The sequence below is a fragment of the Lissotriton vulgaris genome, chromosome 2_1 (assembly GCF_964263255.1).
Source record: "Lissotriton vulgaris chromosome 2_1, aLisVul1.2, whole genome shotgun sequence".
Taxonomy (NCBI): Eukaryota; Metazoa; Chordata; class Amphibia; order Caudata; family Salamandridae; genus Lissotriton; species Lissotriton vulgaris.
The window spans coordinates 1,751,661,497-1,751,688,798 of NC_141687.1; the positions used below are offsets into that span (position 1 = coordinate 1,751,661,497).

Sequence of the window (27,302 nt, forward strand, 5' to 3'; positions counted from 1 at the left end):
CAAGTGAACACAGGAATATATATAACTTTGGCTTAAAAAAACATGTTCTGCAAACTATCAGCTACTTCAATAGAGAGGCCAAAGATGGTATGGTTATAAAGTTTAAACTACCCCATCAACCTCTACAACAGGCTTGATCCACATGAGGAAAGTGTGAGAAGTTGACACTGCTGTAAAGGGTCGATGGCAATGATGGGTAGCGTAAAGCAGTGGCAGACAATCGCAGAATCCTGCATCGGTGGCCCTGATGGGTAGTGTAAGGAGTATGGAATGTATAGGCAGAGTAACCAACCGGCACTGCCTGGAGTCCAATAAGTGAGTGGTCGCGGTAGCAACATTTGTAACAAACAATAAATCCAGTAGCATTCACCAGGCCTTCTTTTCATGTAATGCATAAATCCAATTTTTTGTATTAATTCTTCACATTCAATGCGATTCAGATTCAAAGCATTGCTTATTATTAGCAACATAGTTGCTCAAGCAAATTACAATGTGATACGTATTTACAGTGCTCTTGATATAGGAAAGGGGAAAGGTTGGGAATCAAGTGAAAAACGTGTGGGGGAAGGACAGGGTAGAGGTGATGTGACATACATACATCAATTGTACATGGTATAACCTTTCCAGCCTGAAACAGGTCAATTGTTCCCGAATATACACATAACTCTAATAGACATTAACTGATTGGAAATCAGTCATCAGAGCTTGTGGTTTAGGTGTGTGTCGTTAATGTTTCGACCCCTATGAAGGAGGGTTAATTCAGTCCTCACGGTGGGGTCTTCATCAGGACAAGGTTGGGAAGAGCATCTGTGAACAATTGGAACAGTGTGTGAGGGAAGGGACATAGTGTAAGAAAAATAGTGTGAATGCTATTAGTAAAGGGGTAACTGATACCTACTCGGGGGAACAGCAGGATAACCCCGCTGTGCAGCCAAAAGGCGTGGGCTCGAATAGCTCCTGGGGTCAGAGAGAAATAAAGGTCAAAAACCTAAGTCTTAATCTTAAAAACCAACTGATAAGCGTATCAATCACCATTACTCACTGGTTCAACAAAAATAAAGGAAATGCTTCTGCAGCGGGTTAATCAATCACTCGCAGTTACTGGACCAAATCCGACTTTCTATAAAACAAGAGAGCGGGGCAAGAGAACATTGTCAAAGGCTTCTTGGCATAAGTCTGACATGTCTACATCAATAACCCAGGACTCCCATAGTCCTCAGTGAACAAACTGGACAACATACATGAGCGTGCAGAAACGTATCTGTAGATCCAAAAAGAGACCTTCCATGCGTGGGAGGTGGTAACTAGTCATTCGCTAAAATCCTGTACGAGCCCCTTGGGCCTCGGAGTAAAACCATGGCTTACTAAACATATATTATCTGTAAAGTCTACCAGATGTATGTATGGTGTGCCAATAGTCATGTTTATAAAAAACTAAATCTGAAGCGATATCCTAAATTTGGCATGCCGACCCTAGTCGCTAGATTAACTAAGTGCCACTCGGCAACCGTAAGTTAAATGGGGATAGGACCCCAACACAGCACTGAGGACGTGGCCTTGCCGTGTTACTCTGTCCAAAGACAGTGTTCATTAGCTCCATCTAACTGATTAGGAAAACATAATTCATGGCCAGCAGCCTACCCGACCTTCAAATAACAACCAAACGTAAAGCAGAAGTACCAACGCGGCAATAAGGATTTGTCCGCGCCTGGCTTCTTTCAAAAATGCATTTCAGCCACGAGGGGCTCGATCCATACAGGGAACAAAACGCAGCAGCAGACATCAGCTCGCAAACCTCAATGTGGCCGTCCGGCTCAAGAGTGATCGCGAGTCTTGTTTTCGTCTGTCAGATTCCTTCTGACACTGGTGAGTTTTTGGATACCGAGGCAGTAGCCTCATTACTCCACATTCATTTAAAAAATTTTAGTCGCTGATTATTCCAGTAAGACATGTGTGGTGTCTTAGCGTGGACACGCTCTAGTGTTTCTATAAATGTAATACAATCTACACCCACCCACCACAGACGTTCATACATTACAACATGTCTAGGGAAAAAGAATCCGTGAATACGAGGGCCTATTTAGCGAGTGGCCACCGTAGCCTGAAAAGTTTCAAATGTTACAAAGTGCGAGATAAGGGGTAAACAGATTTAGAATCCAGGTAATTTTATGTCAACGCAATGCGTCTTAACATCGTTACGTCAAAGATGATTGGTATGTGATGCAGCCGAAATTTACTCATGTCATGAGAGTGCTGTACATATTAAGTTTGGTCACAGTTTATATACAATGCGAACATTTAACGGTATATATACACAATGGGAAACATACGATGCCAGTACTTGTGTACAGGGGGTAAGCATGTTGTCCTGTGTGGGGGTACTGTACATATTACGATGGTCAGACTTTATACACAAAAGGAACATATAATAACGGTACTGGTGTACAAGAATCTAATCTTAGCATTGACTGATCGCAACGTGGCACGTTTTTTGGTGCCCCAATGCATCTTAAGCACCGGATACAACATCGTGCAATACATTAAAAAGATATGCAGAAGTACAAGTGTGGAAATACCTTCCGGCATATTTATCAGTCCGCCAATGCATCTAGACTACCGGATTGGCCATAGTGCAATCAATAAAACAGATATACATAGAAACAAGTGTGGACATTACTTTCGGTAAAAATTCAACTTTATGATTGTATCAAAAGACTTCGCCATATCATGTCCTCATTAGGCAAATAAAATTCTGATAGCCTAGATGTAACGTAGAGTAGTATTTTTCAAAGAAAAAAACACATATGGACATGCCTGGAGATCAACGTTGTTAACAAAAGTCTAGCCCGCCCCACTCTACCTAATACGGCATACAGTTATTCAGTGGTCAAACCAGCTAATTGGGGATTTGTGCCGTCAAGTTCATTGAGCCCATTATTCACAGTGTCTAAAAGATACATCCATTTACACTCTCTTAGGTTTAAGATGGAACCCAAATCCCCTCCCCCAGCTCCTAGGGACACCTTCTCAAGTACCAACCATCTAAAGGATTCTGGTGAATGTGTTTGGGTCAAAAAATGTTCCACTAATGGTGGACCCGTGGTGTTACAGGGAATCCTGCTGCAGTACTGCAGGATCCGTGTCTTGACTTTTTGTCTTGTCTGCCTGACATATAACTGATTGCATGGACATACAACTGCATAAATTACGTCACTTGAATTGTAGTTTGTGTGCGCCTTAAGCTCTATGGTGTGTTATTTGTAGCAGAAAGTCTTTGTTTCGATGGTCATCTTGCATGCCCTACATCATGTGCATTTAAAATGGCCCACCACTTCAGGGAGATTCCACATGGTTTGGATGGTCTCTTTGGGTGGCAGATCCAAGAGTGAGCGGACGACATGGTCTCTAATGTTTTTGGCTTTTTTGAAAGCATGCATCGTGGCTCATGAACTTCCAGGTCATCTGAAATACGTTTCCAATGTCCATTGATTATCTTTTTGACTTCATGACTCACGGTGCAGTATGTAGTGACACAAATCATTCTGTGATTGTCCATTGATCGTTGTCTGGGTGTTAGTAATGTCTCTCTATCATAATACTAGGCCCTTTTTCTTACTCTTGTTACTAGCCTTTTGGGATATTCCTGCTCCATGAGGCGAGTGATAAGGTTTTCAGATTCACGAAAAATGTCATCCTTTACTGAGCAATTCCTCCGGATCCGAAGGAATCGGCCAAATGGTGGATTGTCCCGGAGGCATTGGGTATGGTGGCTGGTGTATCTCAATAAGGTGTTGCGCTCATCTGGCTTTCTGTAGAGGATAGTGTATAGATGATCATCTAATGTCTTTATAGTGATATCCAAAAAATCGATGGTATGTCTTTCCCAATGGATGGTAAACTTGATGTCCTGGGAATGGGTATTCAGCCAGTCGAAGAAGCTTTTCAGCTCTGCCTCATCTCCCGTAGTATGAGGTGCCAGTCGTAATAGGAAGAGCAAGGAACTGGCAATGGGGGTGGCATGAGGAGATAGACATGATCAGCAAAGCAAAGAACTGGAACTGGGGGTGGCATGAAGAGATTGACTTGAACAGTAGAGCAAGGATCTGGCACTTGAGGTGGCATGAGGAGATAGACATGATCAGCAGAGCAAGGATCTGGCATTGGGGGTGGCATGCAGAGATAGACATGATCAGCAGATTGAGGAACTGGCACTGGGGGTGTTGTGAGGAGTCAGAAATGATAGGCAGAGCGAGGAACTAGCACTGCAGGGTGATGTGGCAATGCATAAATGATAGGTAGAGTGAGTAGCAGTGCTTAATTTAAGCACTTAATCATCAACATTGGTGCTTTTCATGAGCACCAGTTAAGGGCACATTCATTTACGGGGACATTAAGTGGCTTACCCAGAATCACAGGATTTTGAGCTGATGCCGAGACTCAAACATGGTTCTTCAGCTCCGAAGTCTTCAGCTCTGGCCTTTATGCAATATCCTATCCCTACTTTCATGAGAAATAGGTGGTTCTGTTTTAGGCAACGCTAACAGGATAACTGAGCTGGTGCAAGCTGCCTCCTGATTAGAGCCCCAGCATTAATTTGTTTACAAATGAACCACCGGCGAGTGGTGTGGAGAGCTGGAACTGGCAGGCAGAATGAGGAAGTGGCAGTGGTGGACAGCGTGAAAGGTTCCCACTAATAGGGAGCTCTGATACATAGACTCAAAGGCATCACGCAAAATGATGGGGCCCCTACACTAGTCGGTAGCTGGGCGTTGCACTGACATTGCTCAACAGTCTGTGACCGGCATCGTGAATAGGGGTTATGAGAAGCAGGGGTCACTGTGAAAAACAGGCACCAGTGACAGTGTGAAAAGCAGCCACGGCCCGTGGAGGGAGTTTCGGTGGGTCGGAGAGGCGGGGCGGGGGAGGGATAGGGTGGGGGGTGCTAAAAACTGGAGTATGGATAATTGAAGGTAAGTAAACAATTTAATAAATAAAACGAATTTCGTAGCGCACCCTGCCCCTCCCCCGCCCGCCTCTCCGCCCCAGTGAAACTCCCTCCACGGGCCGTGGCTGGTGAAAAGCCAACACTGGTGGCTAGTGAGAATCTGACAACCGAGGAGCTGGTATAGTGGGCATTGTATGATGTCGGGATGTGGCTGTGTTTACATAAGGCACTGGAAACATGAGGCGCTGAGCCAGCTTGAGAAAACATCACCGTTGCCCAATGTTCTTCAACCTTCTATTCAGGCCCATGAAGCAGTGCAGAATCCCTCCATTATCAAGTTCCTCTCTGGCCCCATTGTCTCCCTGGAGTTCCTTCAGAATAGGCAACAGCCCAATGGGAATTTCTAATGTACTTAACTTATCTAACAATATTTCACGATTTACTAGGTAAATGCAGCTCGAAAGTCGACAAAACATCAAAAGAAATAGTTTATTAGACCTACCAACTTCTGAGCTAGAGACCTTAGGCTAAAAAATGGTCGTGAGCAGAATGGCCATCCCTAAATCCTCATTGTTCCCTTGGGTTAACCCTCGAGTCAACACTCTCTGTAGCATCTAAGACGTGATTAGTTTTCTTCTTCCACCTTCCTCTTCGTCAGTAAACGTATAACCCAAAGACTGATCAGTAAGAACTCAAAGAATTGCTCTACTTCTAAACAAATACAATGAAAAAGCCTCACCGGTCAACGCTGATCGCACAGAGGTTGAAAATGGAGGCAGTGCACAGCATCACGTCCATCGTCATTAGTGCATCGCAGAGGATGGGGCCCAAGGTCCAGATTCCATCATGGAACTGCACGAGCAGGGAAATGGGGATGGAGAGAGAGAGTTCGGAGAGGAAGATAGATCCAGGGATAAAGATGGGTAAGAAGGAGAGTGACACACATTGAGATAGACATCACGTGGGGTGCACAGGGCAGAAGAAAAAGCAGTGACCAAGTAGATGAAGTGTTGCATGAAGCAACGAGGATACAGAGAAAGGCAGAGAGTTTGTAGGTAGACGGTAGGGACGTGCTGGCACAGATGGAGGGAGAGAGAGGGAGAGAAGCAGGACAAGAGAGAATACATGTAGAGTGCAATTAAGTGGATACGTGGGAGAAACAGTCAAGAGGAAATAAGAAAACATGAAGATATAAGCTCAAGAGAAAGAAGAAAGGCAATGGCAAGATGGTAGGGAAAAAGACATAGGAAGAGCAAAGGAGAAAATAAATTTGTAGAAAGCCCAGAAAATTCATGTATTAGTAAGCCACATAGATTAGAGGCGGGATGCAATGTGTAATGATGACCAGTGGAACAAAAAGAACAGGGGAAGGAAACAAGCATGGGGTAGCAAGGCAGAGAGCACAGAGACGGAGTGCACGACGCAGGTGAGACGATTTGAAAATAAAGTGTGCGATGGCCAGGAAAGAAAGAAATATGATGGAATAAAGGCAAGGAAAATAGCCGGAAATGCCCAATCGGATGAAGGAGAGAAAAACATATTATAAAAGATAAGATAATACATAATAAGGGAAGGAATTAATGTAGAAAGGATGGAAAGAGTTACATAGAGTCAAAGGTGGGTGTGAAATGTTAGGAGGGAAGAGAGGGAGAAAAAAAGAAACATTTCTGTTAGAATTTCAATGTGTGCAGTTCAGCTGTACATTTTATCATTTCATTTTACATTCAAATTGAGCAGCTGTTCAATAGATTGCTCAGGAACATTTGCTGGGCTGGGTAATTGTTGCGGTGTTTGTTTCTTCTTTCATGTTTCAAAGGTATGCGTGGGGTGTCTGGGAGGATAGTTCCGTGTTTACCACCAAACAAAACAATAGGACAGTAAAAATAGAGCTGTCCCTCTGTAAAGAGAGGCTTGGCAACACTGTGAGCAGTGGTGAAAAATGACAGGCCCTGTTGGCATCTCAACGCCTGCACTTCTTTTTGAAAAAAAAACAGCAGCTCCTGCACTTGTTTTCAGAAGGTACAGTAACTGTATTGTTCTAGCAAAGAATATTCATCTATTGTTTTGCAAAGAACATGCAGTACATGGCCACATATTTTTCTGATGTGGACATTTAGAACTTGAAGGATTTCAAATTCTCGCTCTCAATTACTTGCCAGTTTTTGAATTGTACTGTATTTACATTGCTATAGCACCATGGACGTCTATTCACCAAAATGACTGGGGTAGCGGAAGTGACATCACACGCCCTCTTTGACTTTGACACACGGTCTTTGACCTTCAGTTTCACTCGCACCCACATGCTTACAGATTATTCCCTATTAGTTTGATTAAAAATTTAGAGAAAACAAAGAGAATGGAGACCAAGCCAACATCTATATGGACGAGCTGCCACTGTGTTACTGGCACTACCTTTGCCACCTCTGAAGCAGGAGTCATATAGGCCGTGCCAGGAGTCGCAAGGTGCAAGCCAGGGGTCGCAAGGTGCAAGCCAGGGGTCGCATCTGGTGACCCCTAGATGACGTCTATGTATAGCACTTCATACCCCTTGTAAGGTACCAAATGTATTATAAATGTTAAAACATGACTATACAACAAACTCACAATTCAACTACAAGAAGTCACAACCATTTTTAATGCATATGTTCACTGTTGGGTCACACAGAGACATCACAATGTTGAAATTGAACAGGACAATGAATGTAGTTTCAAGCAGTTTGTAAGACAACAGCCTGGATTTAGTTCCAAGCAGTTTGTAAGACAGCAGCCTGGACTGTTTTCAGCCCTGTCCTGGCTCCAGTGTCTCAGTGACAAAAGTGCGCCTTCTGTGCTAACGGCACATGGTGCCATTTGCAATGCAGATTTCTATATTTCAATCCCGTCTGTTACAGCACTGTGTGCCCGCTTCTGCAGAAGTCGTGCATTCACAAGGGAGCGTTCCCTCACTTGCATAGCAGCATGCCTCACTTACATGGTGGGTACATGATGGGTAAATGGCATGCTCCCATGACAGATGAACAAACATGGGTCACATGGGCAGAGGCGGCCTAGGGATACCCTCTTATGTTTACCAACCTTTAAGAGCAGACATGTAGTCCACCACACAACTCTTTATGGAAGAGATCATAGAACATTGGGGGAATATACCAGGGTTACCAGCAGAGTCTGCGCCACACACTTCCACCCTCATTTTGAGAGTTCACAATACTACCCCAGTTTGGACCCAGCCATATGCAAATCCGTCTTGACCCTGCTCCCCATCAAGGCCGGAGTGGGAACCAAAACCGGCCCTGAAAAAGTGCTCGCCCACCTTCTCCCCCTCGGGGGATTGGGGGTGCTGTCGAGCTCTTTGCCAGGGCTGTTTTTCTGCCGATTTTGTTACAGGGACGATTGTGCAGCTATGCTGCAGAAACGGCCCTGAAACAAAAACGGCCCCTAGGGGCCCAAAACCAGCGCCCACCCGTGCGTCGCACCGAGGGATTGCCACGGCCCTGTCCGGCCCTGCCCCCCATGGGAAGAGTCCAGCCTGAACTGCCAGCTAGATCCTCCCTGGAATGGAAGCAAGCATCCTAAGACTGGTTTCAGGGTATCACCCCATATCAGCCAGTCTAGCTTGAATCTAGTGGCACAGCGAGTAAGGGACCCATGACCGGGCCTACCTTAGCCAAGATGATTGACCGAATGCTGACAATTTTCAACCACTCACCCGATCAAGGTTAAATCCACCGTTCTTTCGCTCACTATGCCACCCTAGTTTGAACCAAGCCATATGTCTTGACCCTGCTCCTCATAGGAACAGTCCAGCCTGAACATTTCAACCACTCACCCCAGTCAGATTGAAGGTGGATGTTTGATTTGTTCGGTATTCCGTCCATCATTTGCTCTTTTTGCTGATAATATTTGACCATTCACTTGAAGGCAGCCTGAGGGGAATGGAAAGGGTGGGTGCGGTCTGGGATCACACACATGCTCAAGGTGTCCTCTGTGTTGTCCCAAAGGGGTCAGGGCAGTCTCACGCACACGGTGATGGAGTGCATGCTCCCCCCCAGATCCATGGCTCTGTCTTGCATACTCCTCTGTGAAGGTGCACACACTATCTGACCCAGGGTTGATTTGAAGACAGTATAATTGCATAGAAATGGGCACACAACTAGCATAAGTGCATACATTAATTATAAGGGCTTGGTAAGTTATGTGTGAGTATGTAAATTCACTGACCAGGGTCATATCTCACCTTCATTAAGATGACCCAAGATATTAAATGTACTAAAAAGCAGTTGCAGCCCGTGGAGGGAGTTCCGTGGGGCTGAAATGTGGGGCGGGGAGGGGCAGTGTGGGGGGTAGTAAACACCGGTATATGGATGATTGCAGGTAAGTAAACAATTAAATGAATACAACAAATTTTGTAGCGCGCCCTGCATCACATTTTGCAATGCAGGGCGCCAACAAAATTTGTTTTATTCATTTAACTATTAATTACATGCAATCATCCACATTCCGGTGTTTACTAGCCCCCACCCTGCCCCTCCCCTGCTCCACCTTTCCGCCCCACGGAACTCCCTCCACCGACCGCAGCTGCTAAAAAGAACTGGACAAAGCTTCCGTGGATTGTTTTATGGCATTATTATATATGTGAGGGACCAGACATGTTTTAATAAAACACTTCACATATTTTTTTAAGTGGAACAATTTGTAAGAAAAATCAGATTGTGTTTTTCTTGCTAAGGTCATATTACAAGTGATATGAAATTCGTGCCTTTTTCCTGCTTGAGACAGGGTTGAGGCGTGGCCTCTTAAATCACAAGTAGAATGAAAGGAAGTTATGTGGTGCATATGTTGAAGAAGGTCTCTTACTATCAAGGGAAAACATGAATAGAGTAAGTAGCCAGGTAGATGCTTTTATTAAATTCATGATCTCAAATGTACTTCAGTGAATTATTCTGGGTGAGATGTTTATCCTTCCTGACTGGTAAATCGGACCAGAGATTACAAGCTTTTGTGTTTTTTTTTTTGGTCAAACCTGTTGATAGTTATCTGGAAAAATTCCCAGGCCCTCATTTATGAAAAGTGACGCATCGCTGCCTGAAAACAGCGATGAGGCACTTTTCATTGTGCCCTCCTTGCGATATGCTGGATGCCTCATATTTACAGTATTACGAATCATGTCGCAAGGAGTTACAGATATGTCAGTATTTCCGATGTATCTGTAGGGGCAAAAATGACACATTCCTGGAGTGTGTCACGAAAGTGACGCAACTTCATCAATGGGTCCTTTGACATGGGGAAGTCCCCTTTCAAATGTGCCTGCATCAGTCTTACGCCTGCTGTGAGGCTGGCGTAAGATATTGACACATTGATTCCTAGAGGTGATGCAGTGAAATCTCATAGATTTCACGGTGTCACTTCTACGAGGCTTACTTGCATCAGAACACCCACCCTGCATACATTATAACTGGCGCAGGGGTTTACACAGTGATGCATCTACCTAGATGCGTCACTTTGTAAATATGTCGCAACATGGCACATCTTTTACCCTGCTGGTGTGTCACAAAAAGTAGCGCAAGGGCTCATAAATAAGCCCCCCAGTACTTTCCAAAACATGTAGACTTTGTTGTAGATTACATCATCAGAGCATTCACATATTATTCTGAAAAAGTTGTAATTTGGATGTATTTATTGCACTCTGAGTCAGAGTTTATCAGGAGCAAAAAGTATTACACCAATCACCTGGCGACTGCAATGAGGAACTTATTGTTTTAGACATGCACTCACTCACATATAGACTCACCAACCCATTCACCTAGCTACTCACCCACCCACTCAAGCTCTCAACCACACTCCTACTTACAAAACTCACTAATTTATCCATTTACCAGCATCAGTCACTCAGGTATATTCGATGTCATCACCATCCACTCACTGCCCTTATACACATAGATACCTTAAGCATTAATTCACCGAAGCACCCTGTCTAAATATAGCAGTAGCCAAGTGAGCAAACACCATATTAGCATGAACACCACTCTTGCCATCAGCTGTGACTTTCAAATGAGTGTCTCAACACGAAAATCTGCAAGCACAAGCCCTGATCTTGCAAAAGCAAGGAGCTGCATTTCACAGCCAAAGACCAGGAAGGAATTAGCATGGCTGTCACACACCTTTCTGATTCCTTCATTTGCTACCAGATGAATTTCAGACTATTGATAGCAAAAATACCCTGTCATAGGTATCATGGCCTAAAACTTGTTTACAAAAATATTGCTTCATTGAGCTATATTTGCTATGATTAGTTCAAAGGGCAGCATTTTTTAATGACACTTAAGAAATTATTTTTTTATCAGACAATATTTAGGCCACACTATGCTGGTGCCATACTTTGCGGTCACGGTTATGCTCTCCAGGCTGCACCACAAGCTGTCATATCAGTATCTGTTTTGCGAACACGTTTTCATTCTGTAACCAGGTGAGCTTCTCAAACAGGTGTGGAGAAGCCACTGAGGCACTCCTAAAAAATAAAATGCTAAATAAAGATACTGCCAGATAGAATTTCCTCACCATTGGATAAGGAATTTAGCTGACATGCTCCTGGAGAGGGCTCACTAGCACATATTAAAGGTAACTCCAATATAATTGCATACATTTCACAGTAGTAATCAAGGAGTTTTAGGTCTAATGCTTTAGGGACTTGGGGGCATATTATCAACAGCCAGCGATAATTATTGCTGGCCGTTCTTAGCGTGAGAATTGTTATCGCCGGCTATCGCTGATAATTATCGCCATGCTAGCGCTGTATTAACAACGCATAGTGTAATGGCAATAATTATTCCAGCGATAGCTTGTTTTCCATGGAACATCGCCAGTTTTCCAGCGATGTTCCATGGAAAATGGCAATAACCTTGCTGGTACGACCTTGTGGTCATATCGGTGTATGTATAGGGGGTTTACCCAAACATAGTCACTGGGACCTGGGTCAATTAAGTACTGAGAGGGAGGGGTCCCAGTGTGAGTGTAGCAAAATATATACAATTCAAAGAAATTAATTAATGAAACAATGAATGTGTCCACACTGTTTTATTCACAATGGGACTCGGTATATTAAATATACTATACATTGATTGCATATCATAATTGGTTGTATAGTGCCCCAGGAGGAGAAGGAGGTCATTAAGTGAGGATATTGTGATGGAAGGGAATTAAGTGACAGTAAAAATCATAGTGATGGCCATGGTGCTCTCGCGCCTTGATTATGGTAACATCATTTACAACGGCGCCCCAGCCTACGCCATTCGCCGATTGCAGCTAGTGCAGAACCAGGCTGCCCGCCTGATCCACGGCCTGCCTAAATTCCATCGGGTTACCCCCTTAATGCAGGCACTGCACTGGCTGCCGGTGAAAGAGCGTGCCCTGTTCAAACTCGGCTGTACCACCTTCCAGGCCAAAATGGGCACCGCCCCGGAGTTCATCTGCTCCGCCATCAAACCCTACTCACCTGGCAGAGAGCTCCGCTCCTCCCATCAGGCCCTGCTAACCATCCCCCGTTACCGTAAGAAAAAGGCCGGAGGAACAAAATTTGCAGTTCTCGCTCCTGCGTTCTGGAACTCCCTCCCGACCAAACTCCGACTGACTTCCTCCTACATAGAGTTTCGGAAGGGTCTTAAAACTCTGCTCTTTTCCCAAGCTTACAAGGTCTGATCCCCCTCCGCTCCTGCCACCCCCCTCGCAGTCCTAAAGCGCCAAGAAACCGCACGGTAGTAGAGCGCTATATAAATGTTTTTAAATTCAATTCAAATAAAATCAACCAATTTTCAAAAATGCATTGGTAAATTAATTATTATACACAAACATAAGACCATTGGTTCAATGCATGAATACACAAATATCATACTTCACTGAATACATAAAATGTCAAAATATTGGCGTGAAGTTGATAACAAGAAGGGACTATTGTCGACGTTTCGACCCTCGAACATTCGCAGGAATTAGTGATGACCTTGCTATGGGGTCTTCATCAGGACGGGGTACGGGGCAGGCAACCTAATTAATGTATATAGAATAAAGGAAATTAGTATTAATTGATCGTGAAGATGAATCACATTTTAATTGAGAGCACATGGAGCACACGGAACACATGACAAAGAGCATACCGTACTGGTTAATGCTCGTGTTGTAAGTAAAAAACAGGACTGGCGTCTCCGTATAGTTGTTTGATTCATTAGTAATGAGGAAAGAGAGATTCATTGGGATTTAATTCGAAATCAACTGACAGGGGCCCTTCTTGTTGTCAACTTCACGCCAATATTTTGACATTTAATGTATTCAGTGAAGTATGATATTTGTGTATTCATGCATTGAACCAATGGTCTTATGATTGTGTATAATAATTAATTTACCAATGCATTTTTGAAAATTGGTTGATTTTACTGTCACTTAATTCCCTTCCATCACAATATCCTCACTTAATCACCTCCTTCTCCTCCTGGGGCACTATACAACCAATTATGATATGCAATCAATGTATAGTATATTTAATATACCGAGTCCCATTGTGAATAAAACAGTGTGGACACATTCATTGTTTCTTTAATTAATTTCTTTGAATTGTATATATTTTGCTACACTAACACTGGGACCCCTCCCTCTCGGTTCTTGTGGTCATATCAGCATAATCCACCTCCAATTTAAAGTATAGGTAAATCAGCATTTTTGTAGACATTAGTTTTTGGCAAAAACCGCTAACGTCTGCAAAAATGCCAGGGCCTCCTTGTAAATATCGCGATGTGCACATCAGCGATATTTACAAGGTTGTTCTGCTCAGTGACACCCGCTTTGCATCTTATTAGAGATGCAAAGGGAGGCGTTGTGTAAAAGGGTGCTAACATGCGCAAATTATTGTTATCACCCTCTTGTTAATAGGGCGAAAACATCATTTCCGTTTTTTTGGCTTTTAAAGCCAAAAAAGCAAAGATAACGCCCTTGATAATATGCCCCTTGAATCCTGCGAGAAAGCAGAGCAGGCAGCATGTTATATTTTAATCCTTAGCCAATGGACACTATAAATTAGTCCTACAGGAATTCAACAATTTAATAAATATAGGCCTCATCAATTACACATGCAAATGTGATCCTGTATTCCCTGGGTACGTCTGAATGTCATTCAGGGTTAAATCCTACTGCTATTCAGGATTCACGTAATGAATATTAATGATATACATTTGCTTACATTCCTATTAATCTGCAGTCCTTTGAGACATGTGTTGACCAACCATGACCTTGTCACATGCCCGACATTCATTGACACAAGCAAAACTGATCCAGCCCAATAAAAATAACAATTGATCATAATGACAATTTCACAAGAAAGTTGACAGGCAACCAACTGGAGAGAAGTAAAAAAATAACAACAACAAAAAAGAGCGAAAAGACTCCCTGTCTCCGCACTAGAAAGTGGAGAAAGTCCTTACCTTATTCTTCACTAAAGGAGCGCAGAGGATGAGGAGCAGGGGAGGAAGAGGCAGCGCCAACAGGCAGGGACGCAGTGCAGAGAAAGGAAGTGTCCAGGGGAAACCAAGCCAGAGGCACAGGCAGGACATGGCTGCAGGGAGGAGCAGGGGTGAAGAGGCAGTAGACTGATGCAGGATGCAATCAGGAGGATGATGACTGCTTGGGAGATGAAGAAGATGAAAGGAGGAAGCAATGAAGACTGAAAATAGCAAGCGTGGGGCGGGTACTGCCTGAAAAAACATATAACAAAAGTCCAGCATAGAGCTGGTGTATTCCTCTCGCCTCAATGGCGATCGGGGAGATCTGACCCACCTGATTTAAAGGTATTAACATTTTTATGGAAGACATTTTAAGGTAACGTAATATTCAGACGCCTTCTGATTTGCTTTTTCCTTTTTTGCCTGATAAATTAACATGTGTCCCACTGCAGAAGTCCAGGTCTTCATATAGACATTGTTCTGCATTCTGTCCATCAACTGTTATTTTTGCATTTGTCACCCCGAGTGGGATGGGTATACTCAGACGTGAGTCCCATGCTCTCCACACCACTGGAGTCAAGCTATCCTGGCTGAAGATGGCTGATAGCCAGAAACCGGTCCTAGGATGCTTGATTCCGGTCTAGGAAAGTCTTGGCCTGGCAGTTCGGGCTGGACTGTTCCCATGAGGCACAGGGTCAAGGCTGATTTGCATATGGCCATGTCTGAACTGGGGTGGTGTGGAGTGCAAAAAAATCGATGGATTTAGGCCCAGATCTCTTTACTGGGGTGAATGTATGACATTGTTCTGCATTCTGTCCATCAACTGTTATTTTTGCATTTGTCACCCCAAGTGGGATGGGTATGCACAGACGTGAGTCCCATGCTTTCCACACCTCTGGAGTCAAGCTATCCTGGCTGAAGACGGCTGACAGCCAGAAACCGGTCCTAGCATGCTTGATTCCGGTCTAGGAAAGACATGGCTTGGCAGTTCGGGCTGGACTGTTCCCATGAGGCACAGGGTCAAGGCTGATTTGCATATGGCCATGTCTGAACCGGGGTGGTGTGGAATGCAAAAAAACGATGGATTTAGGCCCAGATCTCTGTACTTGGGTGAATGTATGACATTGTTCTACATTCTGTCCATCAACTGTTATTTCTGCATATAGGCCAGCCCTACCCTGCTATCTTTCAGGAAATTGCTAAAAACCTGGCTCTTCACCAACTAACATGTCATTTACAGTTTCATCTGTAACCTTACCGGACTCCCTGGTATCAACACCTAGATGCCCCAGGGAATTTGTGCATTCTATACTTGCACAAATCAAATCAATCAAATCATAACAGGCTGTGATGACCCTAACTATTTTTATGATTAATTGCGGGTTTTATATAGCGCTAGGAATCGACTCCCGGAGGAGTATCTCCGCGCTTCGACCGCTGGGGAACCCGTCCTGGCTCACCCTGAGAGATGGTCCCTAATGGGTATCTCTAAGGTGCAACCAAGCATCCCCGGCAGTCTGGGGGGGCCGTTGTGAAGATGAGGCAAGCTAATGTCCAGAGTTGCCGAGTGTGGTCCCTGACTGGAGTAGGCACCGAGGCGAGAATTATCGAGCCCGCTGGCGCTGGTCCACGACCCTGCCGCGTCGGGAATCGAACCCTGGACCCGGGCCGTCCTCTGCTTACGGGTCTGCCGCCTCTAACCAGTGAGCCACACCACTTCACTACCAAAATACATCCATTACGAGCGGTGCTCGTACAGGCATCTGATGAGTACCCACTCCAGCATTGTAATCTAGGGATGACTTCCAAATAACCACAATGCTTGGAGCCACAAACAATCTTGGCAATAAGACATCATAGCATGAGGCCGCAGCATTGTCATGCAGAGCACATGAGGCCAGGGACAGCGACAGACATTTCCACCTGCACTTCAGCCAGAAGTAAATCCAGCACCAGACAAAGATGCAAGGTCGGACTAGGACAGAAAATAGCTCGGGCACCAAACTAAAAGTGTCCCTGTTATAATAATGAAAGATCCGTAGTCCATAGGTGTAGTTCAGGATCATAGCTTTATTCTTCAGTTTAGATCCATAGTATTAAGATATAATCAAAAGACCCCACCAGGATCAGTTAACCACTGCTCAGCCCCTCCTACCAACTGACTCCTTCTTACAATCAACCCTCTCAACATTCCGATGACATCACATAGACTAAGCAGCAAGGTAAGGGCATTAACAGAGAGGATGCATCAATCACTTACTAGATTATAACAGTCCCCATTAGTGAATTTGATATGCAGTTTTTAACTTATGACCGAACACAATGGATGTGTTTTACAAGAGATGGAAGACTGCATGGATTTGAACTTGCTGCAGGCAATGTTTGTTGTAATGTCAGGGAATTCAGAAGTAAACACCTTACTTTGAGAAGTTGGCCTGATATGCAGTGCTCACTATTCTAGTGATCACTATGCATCAGTCCAAACAACCCTTATGGGGATTGGTTGTAAGTCAACCTTAGACCAGCTATCCTAGTAGCGTGGATACGAGCAGTCTTCGGGCTAAACTCTAGAGGGCGTGTTAAGCCAGCTGTTTTACCATCACATACCCCTTGAACACCAAGTGAAAGGACACCACACAAGTGTTATGAAATTAAACAGTGTATTTATTAGAGTCACAACAGCCCTGTACTCTTTATGAGGACAGGGTACTAAGCACACAACGAAACTCTTAGGAAAATACCTCAAGTGCACAATCAATACAAGTGCCCGAAGGCACGGAAAGTTTAGTGTTCTTGGGCGAACCCGATAAGGTAAGTCGGAAGCGATAGGGACTCGGGACCCTTCAATAAGGAGGCTATGCGGGCACCGAAATGCCGAAGTTACCTAGCCCAGGGGCTGCGGCTGCACAAGTCTTTACAGACGTCGGGAGTCTTCACTGACGAACCAGGAGCCGGAAGGAAGGAGTTGCTGGCCGGCGACCAGTGGAGATAGTTCGTAGAGATCTAAGCCTGGATCAGAGATGGATGACACCTGAAAGCAGAGGGGACCAAGTTCGTACTACTAGCCAGTAGTCAGAGGGTACCAGGAGGGCACCGGATGATCGTCACCTCGACTAGGTGAGTGGGCGACGCTAGGCTCTGCAGTCTCACGGACCAGGAGGTGTTGTCCGCGACCAGGATGGAGGTGCGAGCTTTCCCACGAAGGTTGATGCTGTCGGCGTCGCTGGGCCCAGGATTGGGGCAACAAGCCTTGGCAAATTCAGGGCCACGTGGTGGACCTAAAATGGCGTCTTGAGTGGACCAGGAGGGTCCGGGGTGCTCCTCTCTCAAAAGGGAGCAACAGGCCAGTCTGGAGCAACCAGACCAGCAGCGTTGGTTGTCGGGTGTCGTCAAGAAGGCCACAAGCCAGCGGCTATTAACCAGACACCGTGCTGAACAGCAAAGAGCAGAAGGGCCCCACGCAGATCGTTGAGATGCTGGGAGGCTGCACTTCGGTGCTGGAGCTGCTCAGGGTCGGGGCTTCTCGGACCCCAGAGCACTCACCAGAGGATCCCTCGGTGGTCGTGCTTGTTAAGAAATCGTGCAGGTCCTGATGATGGCCGGTCCCTCGAGGTCTCGTCGCACCCACAGATCTCAGCTGAGCTGACGATGTGGGTGGACGTCAGAGGTGCCAGGGAAGCCGGTTCTCGTCGAGCTGGGCAGTCGGATTCCTGAGGAAGGACTTGCAGCAAACCGCAGAGTTCTTAGATGGTGCCTGCGGATGCAGGGTGACTACTCCTTAGCCACAAGGGAGAAATCTTGAGAAGAGACGAGAGTTCCTTTCGTAGAAAGTATTCTTGATTCAAAGATGATCTAATTTGGAAGGGTCCCCGCTCCTACCTTTATCCTAAAGAAAGGGGTGGGTACCCGACTAGGTCCTGCCCTTGGGGTGGGACCAGGAAGGGGTGTGGTTTCACCCCTCTCCCATGCCGGACTTTCCCCAGGTCAGGGGCTGGGTGCCCCTGGAACTGGTTCTAGCCGGCAGATGCGTAGTGAGCACCGGGGTGCCACTCCGCAGTCACCTTCCTGTAAAGCCCTGCCTACCCAGGATACACAAAACCCTGTCTGGGACGGTGCGAGCACCGCCCCGGACAGGAAACCCTTTGTCCAAGCTCTCCTCGCTGGAAGGACTCCCAGCAGCAGGAGGTCAGACTCGTGTCTGTGGTGGCAGCATCCATTTTGTGGAGCTGAGGCTTCTGTTAACTTTAACCGGGGTTCACAGTTACGTACATGTTGTGTCCCTCTAGAAGGGCGGAATGCTAACCCCGTCGCCAGCATTGGTATGGGGTCAGTATCCCGATTCGTATGACACCTTACTCGACATGTCTTGATAACGCGATACCGAAGTTAGCGATATGGTACGCGTTATCATGGAACAGCCATTGGGTCTTGGTTCCGCAAGCTGCAACCGGGCTCGGCTCGTGCCAGGGCCCAATTCACACGATTCCACGCACTCTGCCTTCAGGATTGTCAAGGCCTGCCATAGGAGTGACTGATAGGAATGCGGGTGTCCATTTTTAGGGTTAGATATAGGTTTACTATATCTAAAGCAAAGGGCGAGTACACCACCTTGCCCCAGCTGTGGTGCAGCCAGTTGTGTCAGATTTAGATGGCCATCCAGGGGTGGCATAATACATGCTTCAGCCCCTGGTAGGCCCTGGGTACACCGATGCCCTGAGTTACAGGGTCTGATAAGGTGGCCCAGTACCAATTGGAAATGTACCTAGGGTACATGGAATCCATTTTAGAGAGAGAGCAGTAGGCCTAGGGTCCTGATTGGCAGGGCCCCAGGTCAACTAAGTCGGAAAACCAGCAAAACACCAGGCAAAAAGTCGGGGGTAACCATAGTCAGGTATCTACCTTCCTACACAACCCCCCCCCCCCAAACGAAAGGAGATAAGGCTATCCTTGACCAGGTAAGCCTATATTGCCTGAGTGGCCATATGAGGTTGTACATGCACTGGCATGGTTACCCCCTGTATCATGGTCCACTAAGCAACCCCTCACCCTAAGAGTATCTGAGGGTCTCCACCATAGGGAATCACTACCTGTGGCGTGCTTTGGCAAAGTAAAAGGCTGGTGTGGGAATGGAGTACTGAAGTGAGACTCCACTACTGTTGGGCTCAACTTCCTCCAATCACTATCCACCATATGTGCCTTTCTTTCCAGTACTGAGTGGCTATGAGCTCTCAGGGTCAACCTCTGGCTACCTAAAGCTGGAGGCTGAGTCCCTCTGTTTGGCTTACTGGAGGGACAGGTCAGGTTTGGGGTTTTTAGGCCCCAGGTTTGGCTGTGCCCAGCAGTGTCCAGCTGTGGGAGTTCCCTAACTACTTTTAAGGGGGATCCCTCAGGAGTCTGTTTTATTTTCACTTGGCTAGGTCTACAAGCTTCAGTGATCCTAATCTGCTGATTGGGAATGACTTTTGGTCAGGGGGCCCTTTGGGGTCCACCACTGGCCTCCCTGACCTCTACAGCCCTGGGCTGACTGAGGCAGGGTAGAGAGGAGCAGGTTACCTGCTCCAGACTGGGTCCCACCTGGGACGGTTCCACTGTCATCAGGGGCTCTGCCAGGCTAGGCCTGACTACCTCTGGGGCAGTTCCTTCACCAGGGGTAGAGTCAGTTCCCTGGGGAGGCTGGCTCTCACCTGGTGTCTGGGAGGGGGAAGACTTTTCTTCCTCCTCAATGCTCTCTGTTTGAGTGGAGCGATCCATTGTTTCAGGCTTCACAACACTATTATCGGTCTGAGTTTGAGCTGTGGCCATCACAACTCCACCAACCTTTTCAGGAAGGGACTCAGTTTGGGTTTGGGCTGTGACCATCACAGCCTTGCCAACCTGTTCAGGAAAGGCATCTTTCTGGGATAGGGCTGTGACTGGCACAGCCCTCCTGACCTGTTCAGGGAGGACTTCTGGGACTGGGGCTGTGGCTATCACGGCCCCACTAACCTTACCATGGAGGTTTACCATTTTAAAATGGGTTTCTTGCTCTACCTCAGCCCAGGCTGAGGTCTCTAAATCATTCCCCAGTAGGCAATCTACAGGCAAGTTTGGTGACACTGCCACTCTCTTGTGACCAGTGACACCTCCCCAGCTGAGATTTACCACTGCTATGGGATGATCTCTCTGCACTCCATCAATGTTCACTACCTGGTATGTGGCACCAGGCATAAGCTGCCTTGAGGGGACTAGGCTCTCAGCCACCATGGTGATGCTAGCCCCTCTGTCTCTGTAGGCCTCAACTTTGGAACCATTGATGAGGGGCTCCTGTCTGTACCGGCCCAAAGTGTTGGGACAGGCTGTGAAGTTGGCAAACCCCATGCCAGTCTCACAGACAAGAGTATCTAAGTCAGGGGACCTGGTTAGGCCAGAGTCCCCAGGCACTCCCAAAGAAAATGCACCCAGATTCTTGGGGGCACTCCCACCACCTGGGGGATTACTACTAGTAGTAACAGGAGGCTGGGAAGCTTTATTTGGGGGTATGTTCTCCTTGTTGTTGTTGGCCTTGGGACAACTGCTGTCAGTTTTGTAATGGCCTACCTGTTTGCAGGTATGACAATAAGGTTTCTTTTGGGTTTTGGGAGAAGTTGGGGACCCACCCTTTTCAGAGGAATTTTGGGACCCTGTGGTTTGATCAGAAGATTTATTCCCACCCTTCTCTTGAGGCTTGGTTGATTCCTTCTTTTGGTCACCACCCTGGTTCTTCGGCCTGACCCTGGTTCTGACCCATTTGTCTGCCTTCTTACCCAATTCTTGTGGAGAGGTCAGATCAGAGTCTACCAGGTGTTGGTGTAATAACTGGTTCTGACAATTACTTAAGATTTGCTCTCTCATAATTAGATTATACAATCCTTTAAAATCAGTAACCTTACTTCCCAGTAGCCAGCCTTCAAAAGCCTTAGTGGCACAATCAACAAAGTCAGACCAGTCCTGAGACTGAGTTTTCTGGGTATCCCTGAACAGCAACCTGTACTGCTCAGTGGTTAGGCCGAACCCATCAATCAGTGTGTTCTTCAGGACCTGGTAATCGTTAGCGTCCTCAGCTCTAGTAGTGAGGAGCTTATCTCTACCTTTACCTTCAAAGGAGAGCCATAAGATAGCTGCCCACTGACTCTGGGGGACGCACTGTACAGTGCAGGCCCTCTCCAAAGCAGTAATCCATTTGTGGATATCATCCCCTTGCTTAAAGGGGGGCACTATCTTACTCAGGTGCCTAGTGTCTAAACTCCTGTTTTCCCGTGGGGGAATGCTGCCACCAGTGGGGTTTGTCCCACTCAATTCTTGCTCTCTAGCAAAGGCGAGTCTCTCTTTGGCCAGGGCAAGTTCTTCCCTTTCGATCCTCAGATTGACTTCCCGCACTTTAGCTTCGTACACTCTCCTCTGAGGGGATGTCATCCCTCTTTGAGAAGAGCCTTGAGAGCCATTGGTTCGAACGGATCTATTAGAGCCTCTCGAAAGAGACCTAACTCGTCCATTCCCAATGTTAAGCTGGCCTGAGAGGGGCCCCGGGGGTCTCCTAGTACCACTCTCGTGCCTGCTTAAGTTGTCTCTAGTTAGCTGGCTAACCACTACTGGACCTTTGTCTGCCTCGTCCCCAGATGTCTCTAGATCCTCGTCCTCCTCTTCACCTTCTGCGGAGAGATGGATAAGGTCAGGATCACCTGGGGTTCCCTCGAGGGGGGGCATATTCCCTTCTGGATGAGAAGGGTCTGTGTTACCAGCCCTCCTAGCATCATAAGTCTCCAAGAGACCAATCAGAAATGGAATGGTAGGGTTTGCACCCTGTTTTAGCTTCCGAGACGTACAGATTTGTCGCATCTCTTGGAAGCTAAGTGCAGCATATCTGGACATGACCTGTGGAGAGTCGACTGACACAAGGGGAGACTCAGAGTTTCCTCCTTAGTCTGACATGCTGCTTCTAGTGTGGTGTAAGTGGTGCACCTACCTACACTATATATTTACCTACTGATCCCTTGCTAAGAGTTGCAGCCAAGGTGTGCTAAGCCTTGAGGAGCTACAACAGCTGGTTCAGTAGAACTCAGAGTATTCTAAGCTAAGTTATATGTACCTGGAGTACTTATGCGATCTTTCACAAGATATTCTTAGGATACGCGTGGTAAAACAACAGCAAGCTCAAATCCCACCGCTGTCACCAATGTGAGAAGTTGGCCTGATAAGCAGTGCTCACTATTCTAGTGATCACTATGCATCAGTCCAAACGACCCTTATGGTGATTAGTTGTAAGTCAACCTTAGACCAGCTATCCTAGTAGCGCGGATACGAGCAGTCTTCGGGCTAAACTCTAGAGGGCGTGTTAAGCCAGCTGTTATACCATTACATACCCCTTGAACACCAAGTGAAAGGACACCACACAAGTGTTATGAAAATAAACAGTGTATTTATTAGAATCACAACAGCCCTGTACTCTTTATGAGGACAGGGTACTAAGCACACAACGAAACTCTTAGGAAAATACTTCAAGTGCACAATCAATACAAGTGCCCGAAGGCACGGAAAGTTTAGTGTTCTCGGGCGAACCCGATAAGGTAAGTCGGAAGCGATAGGGACTCGGGACCCTTCAATAAGGAGGCTATGCGGGCACCGAAATGCCGAAGTTACCTAGCCCAGGGGCTGCGGCTGCACAAGTCTTTACAGACGTCGGGAGTCTTCGCTGACGAACCAGGAGCCGGAAGGAAGGAGTTGCTGGCCGGCGACCAGTGGAGATAGTTCGTAGAGATCCAAGCCTGGATCAGAGATGGATGACACCTGAAAGCAGAGGGGACCAAGTTCGTACTACTAGCCAGTAGTCAGAGGGTACCAGGAGGGCACCGGATGATCGTCACCTCGACTAGGTGAGTGGGCGACGCTAGGCTCTGCAGTCTCACGGACCAGGAGGCGTTGTCGGTGACCAGGATGGAGGTGCGAGCTGTCCCACGAAGGTTGATGCTGTCGGCGTCGCTGGGCCCAGGATTGGGGCAACAAGCCTTGGCAAATTCAGGGCCACGTGGTGGACCTAAAATGGCGTCTTGAGTGGACCAGGAGGTTCCGGGGTGCTCCTCTCTCAAAAGGGAGCAAAAGGCCAGTCTGGAGCAACCAGACCAGCAGCGTTGGTTGCCGGGTGTCGTCAAGAAGGCCACAAGCCAGCGGCTAGTAACCAGACAACGTGCTGAACAGCAAAGAGCAGAAGGGCCCCACGCAGATCGTGGAGATGCTGGGAGGCTGCACTTCGGTGCTGGAGCTGCTCAGGGTCGGGGCTTCTCGGACCCCAGAGCACTCACCAGAGGATCCCTTGGTGGTCGTGCTTGTTAAGAAATCGTGCAGGTCCTGATGATGGTCGGTCCCTCGAGGTCTCGTCGCACCCACAGATCTCAGCTGAGCTGACGATGTGGGTAGAGGTCAGAGGTGCCAGGGAAGCCGGTTCTCGTCGAGCTGGGCAGTCGGATTCCTGAGGAAGGACTTGCAGCAAACCGCAGAGTTCTTAGATGGTGCCTGCGGATGCAGGGTGACTACTCCTTAGCCACAAGGGAGAAATCTTGAGAAGAGTCGAGAGTTCCTTTCGTAGAAAGTATTCTTGATTCAAAGATGATCCAATTTGGAAGGGTCCCCGCTCCTACCTTTATCCTAAAGAAAGGGGTGGGTACGCGACTAGGTCCTGCCCTAGGGGTGGGACCAGGAAGGGGGGTGGTTTCACCCCTCTCCCATGCCGGACTTTCCCCAGGTCAGGGGCTGGGTGCCCCTGGAACTGGTTCTAGCTGGCAGATGCGTAGTGAGCACCGGGGTGCCACTCCGCAGTCACCTTCCTGTAAAGCCCTGCCTACCCAGGATACACAAAACCCTGTCTGGGACGGTGCGAGCACCGCCCCGGACAGGAAACCCTTCGTCCAAGCTCTCCTCGCTGGAAGGACTCCCAGCAGCAGGAGGTCAGACTCGTGTCTGTGGCGGCAGCATCCATTTTGTGGAGCTGAGGCTTCAGTTAACTTTAACCGGGGTTCACAGTTACGTACATGTCGAGTCCCTCTAGAAGGGCGGAATGCTAACCCCGTCGCCAGCATTGGTGAGGGGTCAGTATCCCGATTCGTATGACACCTTACTCGACATGTCTTGATAACGCGATACCGAAGTTAGCGATATGGTACGCGTTATCATGGAACAGCCATTGGGTCTTGGTTCCGCAAGCTGCAACCGGGCTCGGCTCGTGCCAGGGCCCAATTCACACGATTCCACGCACTCTGCCTTCAGGATTGTCAAGGCCTGCCATAGGAGTGACTGATAGGAATGCGGGTGTCCATTTTAGGGTTAGATATAGGTATACTATATCTAAAGCAAAGGGCGAGTACACCACCTTGCCCCAGCTGTCGTGCAGCCAGTTGTGTCAGATTTAGATGGCCATCCAGGGGTGGCATAATACATGCTTCAGCCCCTGGTAGGCCCTGGGTACACCGATGCCCTGAGTTACAGGGTCTGATAAGGTGGCCCAGTACCAATTGGAAATGTACCTAGGGTACATGGAATCCATTTTAGAGAGAGAGCAGTAGGCCTGGGGTCCTGATTGGCAGGGCCCCAGGTCAACTAAGTCGGAAAACCAGCAAAACACCAGGCAAAAAGTCGGGGGTAACCATAGTCAGGTATCTACCTTCCTACACTTACATTAAAAAATAAAAAATAAAACAGAACACATTAGCACGCAGACCAATAAATAGTCCCACAGGCAGCCCAAAAAACAGCCCACACTATGACCTATAAGACAAGCCTGTTGGGCACTGCCTGATTGCTTTACAGGTCAGTCCGACCGTGCAAAGATGGATGCTTCTGCCTGCCTTCGGGGATGCAGGACAGCTTTGTTAAACCACACTCTAGTCAGCCTGTCACAGGGCCAGACCTGCTTCACAATGTCCCTGGTGTTGTCTGAAACTGCACCTTTTCAGTGACTCAAAAGACTCATGTGCTCGCTCACTCACTGACTCACTCATCTACTCACTTAAACGTTCCCAGCATCACCCTCTCTAAACTGAGGAACACAAACAAAACTCTGGCCTGATTCACAACGTTTCTTGGCATTCACAAAAGGATTTACAAGTAGTATCTCCGCACATAAAAAGAGATGACTAACCTATATTTTCATGTGCAGACACTCCAAACTCGTAAAGATGCTACTCATAAATCCCTTTCTGATACCAATCGTAAACTTATACATACGTGTTAGTTTACCTTTGTGAATAAGGCCCTACAATGTATCCTAATAAATAAATAAAATATTGGATGAGTAAATAAATAAATGAATGATTTGATAGACAGACAGCTAGATAGATAGATGGATGGATGGATAGATGGATGAATAGATAGCACATCTCTGCCTGGAAGATTTGGTTACAGATTCCAGCGAGTGCCAGAGGCTCCTGCCTTGCTCTGGATAGTTCTGAATTGCAGTCAGTGCTGTTTTCCTGTGGACGGGAGAGCAGGTCGATGGAGACCCACCCCATGCAGTGCTGTGTGTTGGTTGGAGAGGGTGCGCAAACACCTCCTGAGCGGTTCTCGGCTGACCGTGACCGCATTATGCCCGCACGAGCTTAGCCAGGCCATCAGCAGCACAAGCATCCCCTGATCCTAATTGGCTTAGGATAACTGCTCTTAATGAGTGAGCTTTGAAGATTTCACTTGTCAGGCTGCACAGGCTTCGCAACTGTGGTGAACACCAACAAGATATCTCCTCACTAATAAAATTTGGATTTCAGTTGTTAAAAGCAACATCTCAAGCATAGTTTTCTCAATTCACCAACCACTTTTTCAACTTCCTGCAAAATGAAAATCCTCTATAGTATGCGTGTCTCACACTCATAACATCTTCCAGAGGATGGGCAGCTCATGCGAGCGCAACCTTATAGAGCAATACACCCACATGCTCCAAAAAAAGGTAATTAGAATATAATACTGATCAATCACACTTATCTGATGGGTATAATACATCAATACTCTTGAGATGCTGGGAGCCACATATCCATGTTTAAAAGTATGATTTTTGACAAATTGTTATATGAGACAGCCCAGCATTTAATTGAGTCACCGACTTATGCTTCCACAGGGCTGCAAAGCGAAATGTTTGTCTTAAGAACCTTACACATAGGATGAAAGTGTTTCCCTTGCCCTCTGTGAATTATTTACATCTTGGGAACACAGCCTAATCGGCAACCATCATATCGTCCTTCCAGTTAGTTACCCTTGGCTGGCATCTTCCAGGGTAACCTGCCCTCTACTGATTCCTGGTTGCCCCAGTGTACAGATGAGGTAAAATCAAAGGACTGTTTCTATCAGGCTTCTCCAAAGAGTAGCTCGTGAGCTACTGGTAGCTCTTCAACTACCTGCAAGTAGCTCTCCTGTGTGCAGCCTACGTCATAAATGCGAAGCTTTTGTTTGGTTCAATTAATATATGCAGGGCCGGCTCTAGGCTCATGGTGGCCCTGTGCAGGGAGTGTAGGTGGGGGCCCCGGAAGAGGGAGTCCAAACGGGGCGGAGCTCAGGAAGGTGTTTTAATAATACGTCCAGAAAAGTCGTTAGATGATTGACCAGTAGTAGAAGGCAAGGCGTCTTCTTTCCTGGGAAGTGCTGTGCCGAGAGTAGAAGGCAGAGGTCATCTCTGGGGGGCATGCTACGCAGGGAATAAATAGAAGGCAGGGGGGGTGGAGTCTTCTCTAGGGGCTCGGTGAAGTGGTTAGAGAAAAGGGAAAGGGAAGTGCGTTAAATGGGAAGATACTGCCCGGTACTGCGTTCCTGCACTTCCTGAATGTGAAGGGTATAGTATCTGCACCTCTCAGCACTACTGTAACATATTTAATGGGAGAGCACCG

General features: G+C 46.9%; 1 protein-coding gene across 1 annotated transcript in view; it reads right to left on the reverse strand.

Annotated features, from left to right (window-relative positions):
* The window catches only part of DRD4 (dopamine receptor D4), a 286,588-nt gene that overhangs the window by 86,562 nt on the left and 172,724 nt on the right, over positions 1-27,302 (reverse strand). Inside the window, exon 2 of the mRNA XM_086957773.1 lies at positions 5,685-5,797. Coding sequence (XP_086813899.1) covers positions 5,685-5,797 — 113 coding nt within the window. The remainder of the gene's footprint in view (positions 1-5,684; positions 5,798-27,302) is intronic.